Here is a 13225-nt window from a genome sequence, read left to right on the forward strand (position 1 = left end):
ATGGATCTGAAAGTGATTAGGTTGAAACACTTGAGAACTCTCAACTCCAAAGGCTCAAGAATAATCTGGCACTGATGGCTGGGAAAAAGGCAGCTTAAATAGAAAACAGGAACAGGAGGATGTGATGAGGAATAGGGAAGAGCTAGATAGGTTAATTAAATTAACATTCCAGCCAGCACTCAGTCCCAAAATAATGGCGATGGTACTAGATAACAATAATAAAATGTATTTGAAGAATAAAGTTCAAAGTAAAACAGTCCTTATGAGAGAAAATCAAACTTTCTTTAAATCCAATACCAAAGAATAGAAATAAGTGTGGAGCAAAGTCTCAGCTGTCTCCATGGTCTGTACATGAAAATGAGATCCGTTCCAAAGTTTAGGTGCAAAAATTGAAAAGAGTTTCACAAATACTGTCCTTCTTTTGTTCCTTAAAGAGCATAAACTGCATTTAAAGTTTTTTTTTTAGTTAGATAGGTAGTTTTGGTGTTTTGTTTTTTTCAGATAGCAAAATTAGCCTAGCATAAAATATTTTTATGCTAAATTTATGCTAGGCTTATTTCCTCCTAGTTTTAGCTTAAATTAAGAGAGTTAACGAGGCAATGCGCTCTTTTTTTCAAAATAAAGTTTCAGTTGTTTTCATTACAAATGCAAAATAATGGTGTTATGTACCAAAAGAAAAAAACAAACACATATTTTATATCTTACTCTGAGGTGTCATACCCAAAATGATAAATATTTTCATAGGATTACCAACATGCAGTAAACATATGATTTTATTAATGTTTTAAATAGTTGCATTAGTCTTTGGAGGAGAGGAGTCTGCAGAGAGTAGTTTGACAAGCACATTGTATACTTATTAGAAAAAGAATGGGATGAATCACATTGCTGTGGATCAAATTCCACCGAAAGTCACAAGACTGGAAAATCCATCCTGGAAAAAAAAGAGTTTAGGAATATGATGATGAAGAGAAAACCTGTTTTTACTTGAACCAGTTGTATTTACTGTATTTTTATTTGGAGGAACACATTCACCCTTATTTATATTCTCTTGCAGAACCATAAAGCTCCCTCTGAGGATGTAGTTATGTACCAAACATATATGTCAGTGCATTGATATGTTTGCTGCTAATATTTTACTACTGCGTTACATGTGTTTACACAGCAGATACAGGGTAGATGGCCATTTGCCTGGACGAGCCATGTAATAATGGTGTGGTTTTTACCCCAGTCTGTCTTCTCCAGCAGATCTCTTTTACTGCTGCATTGCATCTTGGAATATCTGTCCTATGAATCTGCCTGTTTAGCAGGGCAACAGGAAAGACAGAATGAAACCAGAAGCATTGTATAAATCTACAATTTAAATCAAAATTGCATGATGTTAATAACAAGCATGGTGGTTTTATTATTTTTTTGTGATAGATCTTACAAAGTCAAAGAAACATAACAAGTTATGTTTCTTTATTGATGAAATAAATTTCAAGCTGTGTTTTTTTTTAACAATAATATTTAACCTAAAGTTGTTTCACTGTACTGTATACCTTCAGCTCTCTTACATCAGAAATGGGGGTCTGCTGCAATAGGAGCAGTCTTTGGTCCCCACAAGGTCTGCTAGACCCCAGAAGGTTGATAAATAGACCTAAAACAGTTCTAAATAGTTAACATAAACAAGGACACATACACAATTCTCATTTCTTCTTTATGTGCTTGTTACAGTAACATCACAACAGCCGTAAATAACCAAGTGATCTGGTATGCTACGGTAGTTTTTTTGTTTTGTTTACTGTCTTCAAAACATCTGGTCAAAGTGTAGAGGTTGAGATTCAGACCTCTAACATTTCTCTACCTCTGCCATGATGGCATATAACCTTTGATTTAGACTCTGTGCTAGTTTTCATTCCAATCCATGCAGCCCTAATTCTCTTCGCAAAATGCTTCTGAGACTTGGTTTCCAGATTTTCCTGACATCCCACTGCTTTTTGAAATTTAGGCTTATTGTCTTTCTGCAGTTTGCAGAATACTTCCGTTAGAATATATATAATTGATTAAAAGCACGAAAATAAACAAAAATATGAAAAAAAATTATGAGAAGAACTTCAGTGTTCTGTGATTTCACTAGAAACTATGAGCCTAGGGAAGTTCCTGTTGGTGTGACAGATTTTATCATAGGTTATTAAAGTTTTAAAGCCAAGAAAAAACTACAAAGAAAATATTCTGCAAGCAAAATATAACTGCTGTGAGTTTGAATTTACACAATACGCTTGTCTTTTTTGGTCTTATGAATTGCCTTAAAATGTGTGGATCTACATTAAACAAAAAGACATTTTTTTTACCTAAGGAGAAAAAATAACACCAGAGCACCAAAGGTGGCAGTGAAAACTGTGGTACCTCTCATTGAAAGGATGTTAGGAACAAGGGGTAAAATAAAGAGACACTTGCTTTTCAGGGCTGCTGCGCAGAAGTCTTTTATCAATCCTGCTCTCGATGCCTGAAGGGAGGCCCAGGTGGGCCTGGCAGGGCACCATCAGACAGCCACTTTATTTCAGCCTGCTTGAAGGAAATTAATCTAATCTAACAAAAGGCTTTTAGGCAGCATGTATGAATATATAAATATACCCTCTGGTTCTTAGTTAGACTTTCTCAATCAAAAGTTTTCCTTGAAAAAAAAAAATCCCCGTCTTCACAGATTTAGCTAAGAGGCTAACTTGTCACTCAGCATGAACAATGTATGTGTTTTGTAAATTAGGTTAAAAAAAGAGGATTAGATGCATTACCAGAAGGCAAACAGAAAATGCCGTTGATCAGATGCTCTGTCAGATGGATCATGATATGAAATAACGCCCAGATTCTCAGACATAAAACAAATTGCATTTCATCTGTGCCATTGCTTTGCTTCTAAAGATAAATAGCTAAAAGAAAGTGACAAAATACATACAGCTACGGATATTTTTCAACACTGGTTGCTATCAGGAGTAAAGTGATTTGCCAATTAATTGTGATGTGCCATTCATTTGTCTTCTTTGCCTAAGGTCCAAATCTGTCACAGATCGTAGTGAGTTTTTTTCTTTGGAAAACTTTACCCTTAAACATTATGTACTAAACCAACTGCTGGCTAGTATTAATCTGGATATAACTAAAGAACTCATTAATATTAGCCATGGGGAGAAAAACGACAAAATATGTTGTTTTATATAAATACATATACATTCATTACTAAATTATCCTTTAAATAATACTGATCGTTTAAATGATTGGAAGCGACTCTGCTGCCCAGGAGTTCCCACAGGTTCCCCACTTTTCTGCTGTGGTTCTGACTGTTAAAGCTGATTGTATTAAAGGAGAAGCATCAATAACTAAATAATTCAGCAGTTTATCTATGGTACTGCCTCTCCCTCATTCATTCCTCACTTTCCTCAGTCACACACATTTTACCACAAGACAACACAAGTAGCAACTAAACTAACCTAATCTTTTATTTATTTGTTTTTCTAATCGAATCGTATCTATATTTTAGAGCCTAACTGTTTAGATGTGCCATGTGAATAAATATCTGTTAAATATTAAATAGTGGAATGACTGTGTTGGGTAGAGATGTATGAGTCTGTAATATGTTTATCTATGTCTATTTTAGATCTATGTGCATGAAGCAAACTATTCTGAATCACTTTTAAATTAGAACTAAATATAAAATGTCTTTCCCTGTCTTTGAATAAAATTATAAATGGGAAAACCTGCGGTTTAAGCCGTGAGTCTGATTTGAAATTTGACATTTAAATACTTCAGTAGTATTGAAATGCCCAAATTATTTCAAGTTAGTGTGACGCGCAATACGAAGTGTGACGTGATGAGGCCCCGGTCACGTGGCTGCGGTGTGCTTGAAACACTTCTCGGCGACACTTCTCCTTCAAAATGGTCAAAGCTGTGTCGAGCAGACTAACCCACAACTTGCTTTGGGGGCTTGGCTAGTTTGCTTTAAACCAAATGAAAACAGCAAATTCACATTTCCCTTTTTTCTTTTTCTTTTATAAGTTTACTTAAAGGTATAGTGGAATATGTTCTTTTTCCGGGTGGATCATCAAAATAAGTGGTCCCCCTAATTGTCAATCATTCTGGTGATATGTTCATGTAAGGTCGTCCTACGTGCTTGTCACCATTTTCACTTACCAGTGGTGAGTGACACAGTGGAAAAATTGCAAATCTTCTTTTGGAAAGTAAGCTTGTATGAGCGATGCAAACGGCAACATTTAAACAGAGCGTTCACGAGGAGAAATGGGCTTGTGCACGCTCTCGCACACGTTTAATAGACATTCTATCGCGGGAGCGGGTACAGGGTTGTGCATGTGCATTATTTTTATTAAAGTCTTTTCAGAAATTCGTGAAAATCCTTCACTATACCTTAAAGATTTGCACTTCAGTTGGATGTGCCTAAGTCCAGAATAACATGGAGATGGGGAAGCGAGAGGGGTTTACGAACACGGGTTGGTTTTTTATTAAATTTTTTTTTTTTTTGCGCCTTAGAACATACCGATTTGACTGAAACGAAACATTCACTCATGCATCTCGTTCTATTTAAATTCAAAAACGTTTCAGCTCTATTTCTACAAACTAAAAGTATGTTGTCACTGAGATATGTTAATTTCAACATAACCCTTCTGTTTTTTCTTTTATGTTAAATACTTTTCTGGTCATCTTCCTTTAGGTCCACACAGTTCTGTTTCACGCTGCCCACCCAACGAGTACCAGTGTGGGGGGACCGAGCTGTGCATCCATATGAGCAAACTGTGCAACGGGGTCTCAGACTGCACTGACGGCTGGGATGAGGGACCTCACTGCAGAGGTTTGTGAAGTCTTAAATGTCCATGTGAAAGATATCCTAGATAAAAATTACAATTTATGTGTTTATTAATGCATAATGTTATGAACTAAGCCCCAGAGGCATGAAGCCTTCAACGCCGGATATTCCCACAATAGAACAAAACCAAATGTTGCATTTATTCAGCACGAAGGAAGGAACTAACTGTTCTGAAACTTAAAATTAGGAACCTGTTTATGATGACTCCAGGAACTGTAATTTTTCTTTTTAAGAAACTGCTGACTTTGCTGACTGAAGCTGGAACAAATAAGAACCAAAGTACGAAGAACTGATAGAAATAGATTATACAGAAAGAAAAAACTTCCCCTTTCGCATACCCTGTGTTTTAAAGGTCAGAAAGAGGAAATGATCAAAGATGGCACAATAAATCAGTAGACGTAGATACTTTTTAGACCTTCTTCAGTTTTGCATTACTCATTTTGTACATATAAAAAACCTAATATTGCTTTTAAATACAAATAGCTGTTTAGAACATCATATTTTCTTCTCTTTTTTAACATTTCAATTGTATTTCTGAGGAAGGGCCAGATTCACAAAGTAAAAAGCAATGAGACGTATCTGTCCCCATGTCAGACCAAATTTTCTCTGGAAAAATAGGAGGATTTTGAAAAATTTCAAGAAAATTAATTCCGTAGCCACACCACTGTATAGTAGCTTGCCTTCCTAATGATGTACTAACATACTGTATGTTTCCTTAAGTATACAATGGTCCAGCATGCTCCGTATACTGCAACAAATCTATAGTTAATCTCTAGTTTTCCCTTTGCCATGCCGCATTATTACACATATCTTCATTTCTACACATCTATGGTTTGATTTTTGTGTATGTGTGGATTGTTACCGACATCTGGTGAAAATGTCATGTCAATAGCACCTCTATATCTAGATATATATTTAAATTGTGAAGTGTTCAATACTTATTTTACCTGCTTTATTTTTTTTCTTTGGGTTTTGAAAAGAAACTAAAGCAATCAACCCCTCTCCACTCCAAAACTGTTTCTGACACCATGTCTAATTATGCTTGAATTCCTGCAAGGATTTATCCCTCAGCCCTTAAGATTTTCAACAGGGGAAAAAAATACAAAGGTGTCTGGAGGCTAGCTAATACATCCTTTAAACACAATGAAATGGTCTTTGTTTAATTAGTTTAGTTAAATTCTTTCATGGTGCATTAGTGATCAATTGCTATGATTAATTTATTTGTAATACTACACCTTTAATCAACCCAGAGCTGTATGTTTAGAATTAATTCAATTCAGTTTATTTATATAGCGCCAATTAACAACACATGTCATCACATTACATTTAGATTCACCTCCTCCACCAAGGATCAGAAGCCAGGGAATGAGGGTCAGGAGTAACAGGAAAAAATGTCATGTTATGCGCAGTTATTTTACTCCACATATCCAAATGGGTGTGTATGTGGACACTAATTGGAATGGAAATCAGCCAACACAACCTCTTTTAGCATTAAATATATTTCCAATCCTAACAAATCAGATAAGAATCTTAAGTCGGACATGTTAACATGAAACATTTTTGATCTGATCAGATCTTCTGTCCAATTATTTGTGTCCATGTAAACGTAGCTTCTGTTCTTCATGATGACCCTTGAGACACTTGTTATTGTACAGTAAACCTCCATATCTCCTGCAGGATAAATATACATCAGTAAATAGGTGTCATTTATAATTCTTCGTTAGGTTCAGCGGGCACCTATCAGGGCGGATGCTCGCTGAGCTCCATGTTGCGTTAACTCAACCTTCTAATCCTCTTAGTGCAGATTCCTTTCCTGACGACATTGGCGTCTGAACCAGAATTAAACATTTATGAACCTCGGACTCGTAAAAATGCCTAAAATAATTATTTACGTGCTATATAGACATTCTATAGCTGTATTAAATAAATAAAAAAATCCTATTAAAATAGTTGTAGCTAAGACCTTACAGTTAAACTTAAAGTAAACATTTTTTGGAAGAAAAAAAGAGACAAATATATATATTTTTACCACTTCTCTCCTATAATTAGAAAATTCATTTTATTTTGCTTTTGAGTTAAATCACTAAAAGGTTGACCTCAAATGATGAATATGTTATGCTTAAATCTTATTTCTATAAAAACAAAACCAATACCCTCTCGGTACATAGATGTTTTTAATGCAGCTACGTTATTTTCTATACCTGCTCTTCTGTTCTTGGTCACAGGGAAAAATAAAGCACAGAAGCAAAATGCTTCCAGCCCAAGATGATCATTAAACCAAATGGAAAAATATTTTAGAAAAATGGGAATTATCCAAATGCATGTTATGAATTTAACCCACTGCCAAACCCTTCGCCACAAAAGATTCGATTATTGCAAGGGACTCTCAGAGTTCATATCAGTGTCATGTCAAAGGTTGTAAAGAATAGCTTTAATTTCCTCACATTAAGACCCACATAAAAAGCATTTCTTGTTACATTTGTGCAGAGATAAGAAACACAATACAAGCAGCTTAAGGGTTTCTCTGAATTCAGATCAGTCTTAAGATTTTCAGGACATGATAATGTCCGACCCTACTTTTATGTGTGCAAGTATTTAACTAAAGGGTCTTCTACATGATAAAGAGGATTTGCTTTTGAAACCAAAATAGCATGTCATTTCAGCCACTCTAAAACAATTATCTGCTTCATGTGTCACAGAGGGCTGTTTACATTGTTCCCTTTGTTGGTTTTCTAAAACCGTCTCTGTTGCTCATTGCTCAGACTTGTTTTGGAAGATTTCGTACCTGTCTGTAATTTGAACTGTGGTTTTCCCAGCAGACCTCTGGAGTGCAGCTGTAAAACCTGTGTACTCCTCTTGTGTTGCAGAAAAATGAGCAGAGCACTGGTTATAAGCTGTAAATCAGCTGAGGTTCAGTTCTATCTTTGAGCAGATGGAAGAGTTATAGATAAAAACAAAAGATTACTTTTTTATTTATCAAATAGAGTCTAACATTTAGTTTGTAGCAGAGAAGTTTGGAGTTTCTATGTCGGGAGCTTGTTGGAGTGAAGAAGAGGGTTTTGATCTCATCTCTTCCTCAAGATAGGATGTTGTTTTTGTCTGAAGGATGGTCGGCCAGCCTTCCTGGGCAAAGTGAATCACTTATTGCAAGTGGATCTTAAGTGGGTTTGATATAACTCTGTGTTTGACTATGAGTCACTGTCCTAATGAACATCACAGGATGTCCAATGCTTTAGGATTTTATTATGGGCTTCGCCGGCTGGATTGGAGTGACCCTGGTCTATGCCATACAGTCCACTTTAGCAGGATGTTGGAGGTTTCTCGTTATATCTAGGGCTTTATTTACTGACTCTATTAATCTTGTGCATTTAACTTCAAGTAGAGCAGAAAAATAACATCAAATGCAATCACCATCACAGCATCAGTTACTTCAAAACCGCATATGACTGCTTGAATGCAGCATTTGGTAGGTTAGAATATTACCGGTATATGCCTTTTCCATTAAAAGTCGCTTTTTATATAAGTTAATCATGCAGAAAATCTTTTAAACACAAACACTTTGAACCAGACAAGCCTGAGCTCTCTATTTCCTTTATTCTATTGTCTCCTTTTTCATTTAAAAAGATTTGGTTGCTGGTAGAAAGGAACAAATATCTGTCACATTTCCTAGTATATAAAAGCATGTAATTTGGTCGGGTTTTGGTATCAAAAAGTACTTAATTCGTTTTTGTTTTTGTTCATTTATGTATTTATGTTACCAGATCTGAACCTGGTGAAACTAAAACTGTTAGTTCTCAAAGAAGCATAGAGGATATTAGTCTTTCAGCAAATACGATGTTTTAATCTGTATAGGTGAACGATTTGATTCCCAAATTGACAATTATTTCAAGAAATAATTACTTATGAGTGATCAAATTCAGTGTTTCAACCCTAAATGGGATTTGATTTTAATATATTTTGGGGTATGAATAAGTCTAAAGAGAGGTTCTGCAGCAGTGTTTATGCTGCATGGAACCCAAAGTCATTAAAGTCAGTGTGAATGCTGAAATTATCCACTGTGCAGTCTGTCTCAGGCTACTAAGGCTGCGTAATGCTCCTGGGACATACACCAGAGGATACATCAGCCAGGAAAGTACGCAACAGGAACTAGTGCACCAGATGGGACAGAGTTCTGGGGAATTTCAGAATAAAATAAACAACTTTTGCTAACTTGACCAGTGTAAAGAAAACAGCAAAGCAAAAAAATTAAGAAACAGTGTACAAGCACAGACTCGGAGCTAAGCACAAGCAAAAACACATTTCTACACAAGCACAACTGTAAAAGCAAAAGAGTTTGTCAGAGTTGAGTGTTCTGGTGTTCTGTCGGTGTTCTGTCAGCTCACTGTACCCCGTCAGACCAGCATACCCATAGTCAATATGCATGCACAAGAGGTCAGATTTGTGTTTATCCCTTTAGTTTTGTATGAAAAACAGTCTTTAAACTACCTCAACGGGCGTGTATCCCTTTTGTCATTCGCAAAAAAAAAAAAAATTAAGGTCAGATCAACATATGCTTAAAAAAAAAGCAAAAAGTAAATAATTGAATAGATTTTTTGCACGCCCGTTGAGGTAGTTTAAAGTCTATTTTTCGTACAAAACTAAAGGAATAAACTAAAGGGACAAACGGGTATTGACTTTGTGTATGCTGGTCTGAGCGGGTATGCTCATCTGACAGAACACCAGACCATTCCAGACTACTTTCACCCCTGCCGCTGCTGCCACGGTCCATCTGTGGTTATGCAGAATGTACAGCGCTGCCCGCCAGGTTGACGACATGACCTGCTACTGCTTAGCATGATGATGCATTTTAAACGTGTGACAGACAACCCGCTAACATTTGCATTTAGTCTTGTCCCGTCAAAAAAAACTGACATCCATGACTCGTCATGTTTTTGTCATCATAGATTTATGTTTAGCTCAACAGTTATCGTTATTGTCATAAAAAAAAGGAGCATCAACGAAATATATCGTCACCGTTGTCCTTCCTTCCTTCCTTCCTTCCTTCCTTCCTTCCTTCCTTCCTTCCTTCCTTCCTTCCTTCCTTCCTTCCTTCCTTCCTTCCTTCCTTCCTTCCTTCCTTCCTTCCTTCCTTCCTTCCTTCCTTCCTTCCTTCCTTCCTTCCTTCCCCCTAAGCAGAAGATATATTTCCCCTTTGAAATTAATTGTTTTTCTTTTGCTCCCTTTGCTTTCAAAAAAAAAAAAAAGTTATCATATCTCCTGTCAGTTTATGACAAACTGATTAGACTCCAATTTATCTTTCCTCCATGCTGGTGACAGCTGTATTATATTATTTATTATTATGGTCCACATAGCTGAGACAGCCCTGAGCCTTCTCCAAAGAAATAATTACTCAGAGAAAACAATCAGGATGGAATTATAAAAGCATTCTGTGCATAAAGTCCGGGTGGCCTCTTAGAAACATGATTTTACTCAAATCACCAGATAAAGTGAACAGATTTGATATCAGACGGCTATAAAGAGCTAATGTCACTGTGACATTTATGCTTTGATGGGAATATTATGCAACAGTGCAGCATTTATCCGTCTGTTCGTTTTGCCATCGCCTGTCCAACTTTCTGCTGGGATCACCTGTGTTTGATACTTCCTGCACCAGCAAACTTTACTTTCTACTTTAATCAGGAAAATGAATAAAGCCAGGTGGATCAAAATCAAATAGACTCGTTTATAATTATTAAATTTCCCCGTGCTGCTGCTATCATTAACGTTTTTTACTGAACTGCTTATATTTTTGTCACAGCATCTAATAAATCCTGGCTATTGTTAAGAGGGTTTATTCGTTCACTAATGTCACCTCTTCTTCCATGTCGTCTCTTTTTGTTTCCCTTCAGTGTATATATCCAACTGTTCGCTGACTGGCTGTCAGGAACACTGTGCGATCACTCCACAGGGCCCCGCTTGTTACTGTAACAGCGGCTATGAGATCAGCCCCGATGGAAGGACGTGTAAAGGTAGGTTGTTGCTGTTGTTAACCTTCACACTGCTCTCTAATTCAAAGATAAAAGTGCTTTTCTTTGTGTGTCCTGATCTGAATTTTCTTTATTGTACTTTCAGTGTTCCCATAACCATTAGCCGTCCGTGTATAAATTATAAAAGGCTTACAATAAATTGTGTTTGCATGTGATAGCACATTTTGAGGAATCCATTACTATTTGTGAAGAAATCCTACTTTAAGCATATATAAATATAGATATCTAAAATAGTGTGAGAGAGAATCTAGGAACACACATCAGCAGAACAAACTCTGCTTCTGCTCTTAGGATAGATTTATTTTAAGGCTTGCTTGATAAAACAAAACCTTTAGTTCTTTTTTGACACATAATGAAAAATAATATCACGTAATCTCAATAGTTTTGATGTCACTAAGAGATCTTATTTTTTCATCTCATACTCATTACTTGTAGTTTTCTAAGGCTTTATTCTCTCGCTCCATTATTACGATCTGAAACACATCCTTTAACGAACACCGTGGCCATCTGTGCTTTCTTTGGCTCAGACTTTGATGAGTGCAGTGTGTATGGGACCTGCAGTCAGACCTGTGCAAACACCAATGGCTCCTACACCTGTTCCTGTGTAGAGGGATATCTGCTGCAGCCAGACAACCGCTCCTGCAAAGCCAAGAATGGTGAGAATCAACAGACATTAATCTTTCTGTAGAGCTGGGGGTTTGGCTCTTTTTGAGTGAAGTTACAGGGTTTCTATATAAAGCCTCGAAAAGTCTGAAATGTTATTTATTCAAATTCTTGAAGTCTTGTTAAGAATAGAAGATATTTGCACTATATTTCTCATATGTAAAGGACAAGAATCAGAATTTCCGAAAGATAAAAGGTCCATTACACTGCTTTTGAAGCAATGCCTTTAACTTGGACTTTTTCAGGGAAATTTATCCAAACAGAATTCAGAAAAAAATAATCACTACTTTTATTTTTTTGGCGCCCAGCCCCCCTTTGATCAGGGTTTTAAAGTCTGCGTGGAATAGGCCATTAACGTTCCTCCAGTCTTATTAAGTATTGAAATGGAATGCATAGAATAAAAATGTTCATGATTTCATCATTCATTTTGTTTCCAAAAGTATAAATCAGCATTTCCAGAAACATCAATTTTATTTAACGAAACTGAGCCATTTGTGTGATTTTTTTGTTTGTTGTTGTTCTTTTATCCTAAAAATCAATACTTTATAGTTTAAACTAGATTCAGATACCAGAAATTTATTGTAATGCTGCTGTGTTTTTAATTTTAGTAACAAAAGTTGGTGTTAAAGTTGTGTTTTAATGTGTTTCATTGAAAAACTGTGTTTTAATGAATCTTATGAATTTTATTTGTTTAGACAAGAGCTTATCTAAGATGTTTTAGATGCCATAATAAATAGACAACAAAACAGTCATTTGCACCACTGCTAAATCAAAGGGGACTGCAGGTTTTTAATGCCCCTTGATTATTGAAAGATGTTGACAGTAAAACGTGTCGAAATGTATCCAATAGCCAGAATTTATGACAAAGTATAAAAAACCATGAAAGCTGTGTTCTAAAAAGTTTGAAAATTGAATTTATGTAGGAATCGGTTGTTAGGAACTCCCCTGTTGCCCCTTTTGACTCAGAAACTGTGCACAAAATTATGCAAACATATAAGTGCTGGATGAAATGGATCCTTTAGATAAATTGGTTAATTGTGCATCATTCCATGTTGCTCTTGTCAGCAGATATCTATGCTCCGTTTTCAGTTCCGGTGGAGCGGCTGCCTGTCCTCCTGATAGCCAACTCTCAGAACATCCAAGCCACCTCCCTGAGCGGCTCCACGGTCCACAGCCCTCTGTCCATCAGCACCAAACAAACCACGGCCATGGACTTCATTTATGCTAAGGAGACCGTCTGCTGGATTCACATGGGAGACTCCCCCTCATCCACACACCTTAAATGCGCCTCCATCCCAAACCTGAAGAGCTTCACAGATGAAAGAGTCATCAACATTTCCTTCAGCCTTCACCGTAAGTTAACAGAAAACAAAAATATTCATGGGGTTTACATGCTCTGTGAAAAAAAGCTACAACCTAACACCTTTACTGATGCGAACAAGTTTTATACTTTTGTTGTTCACATTCAGCTGACTCCATATTATGGTAAATCACATCCTTTCATCTGCATCAGTGACGTTGAGCAATTCGTTCTGCGATCATTCCAAAAAAAACTGAGTGTTCTGTTTTTAGCATGGAGAACCCAGTAATTCAAGCCGACACTGTATGACGTTTTAATGTTTTATTGACAACGGGGAAGATGTATCAGTCAGGGTGAAGGCAGGTCTTGGAGATGAGCGGGACGGAG

General features: G+C 36.5%; 1 protein-coding gene across 4 annotated transcripts in view; it reads left to right on the forward strand.

The window, feature by feature from the left end:
- Positions 1-13225, forward strand: part of LOC119785421 (low-density lipoprotein receptor-related protein 1-like) — a 132983-nt gene that overhangs the window by 39748 nt on the left and 80010 nt on the right. For all 4 annotated transcript variants that reach the window (XM_038288099.1, XM_038288101.1, XM_038288100.1 and 1 more), the window contains exons 3-6: positions 4697-4834; positions 10738-10857; positions 11403-11531; positions 12628-12891. In XM_038288099.1, the coding sequence (XP_038144027.1) occupies positions 4697-4834; positions 10738-10857; positions 11403-11531; positions 12628-12891 (651 nt within the window). The remainder of the gene's footprint in view (positions 1-4696; positions 4835-10737; positions 10858-11402; positions 11532-12627; positions 12892-13225) is intronic.

This window comes from Cyprinodon tularosa, unplaced genomic scaffold (assembly GCF_016077235.1).
Source record: "Cyprinodon tularosa strain WSP-4 unplaced genomic scaffold, ASM1607723v1 ctg248, whole genome shotgun sequence".
Classification (NCBI taxonomy): Eukaryota; Metazoa; Chordata; class Actinopteri; order Cyprinodontiformes; family Cyprinodontidae; genus Cyprinodon; species Cyprinodon tularosa.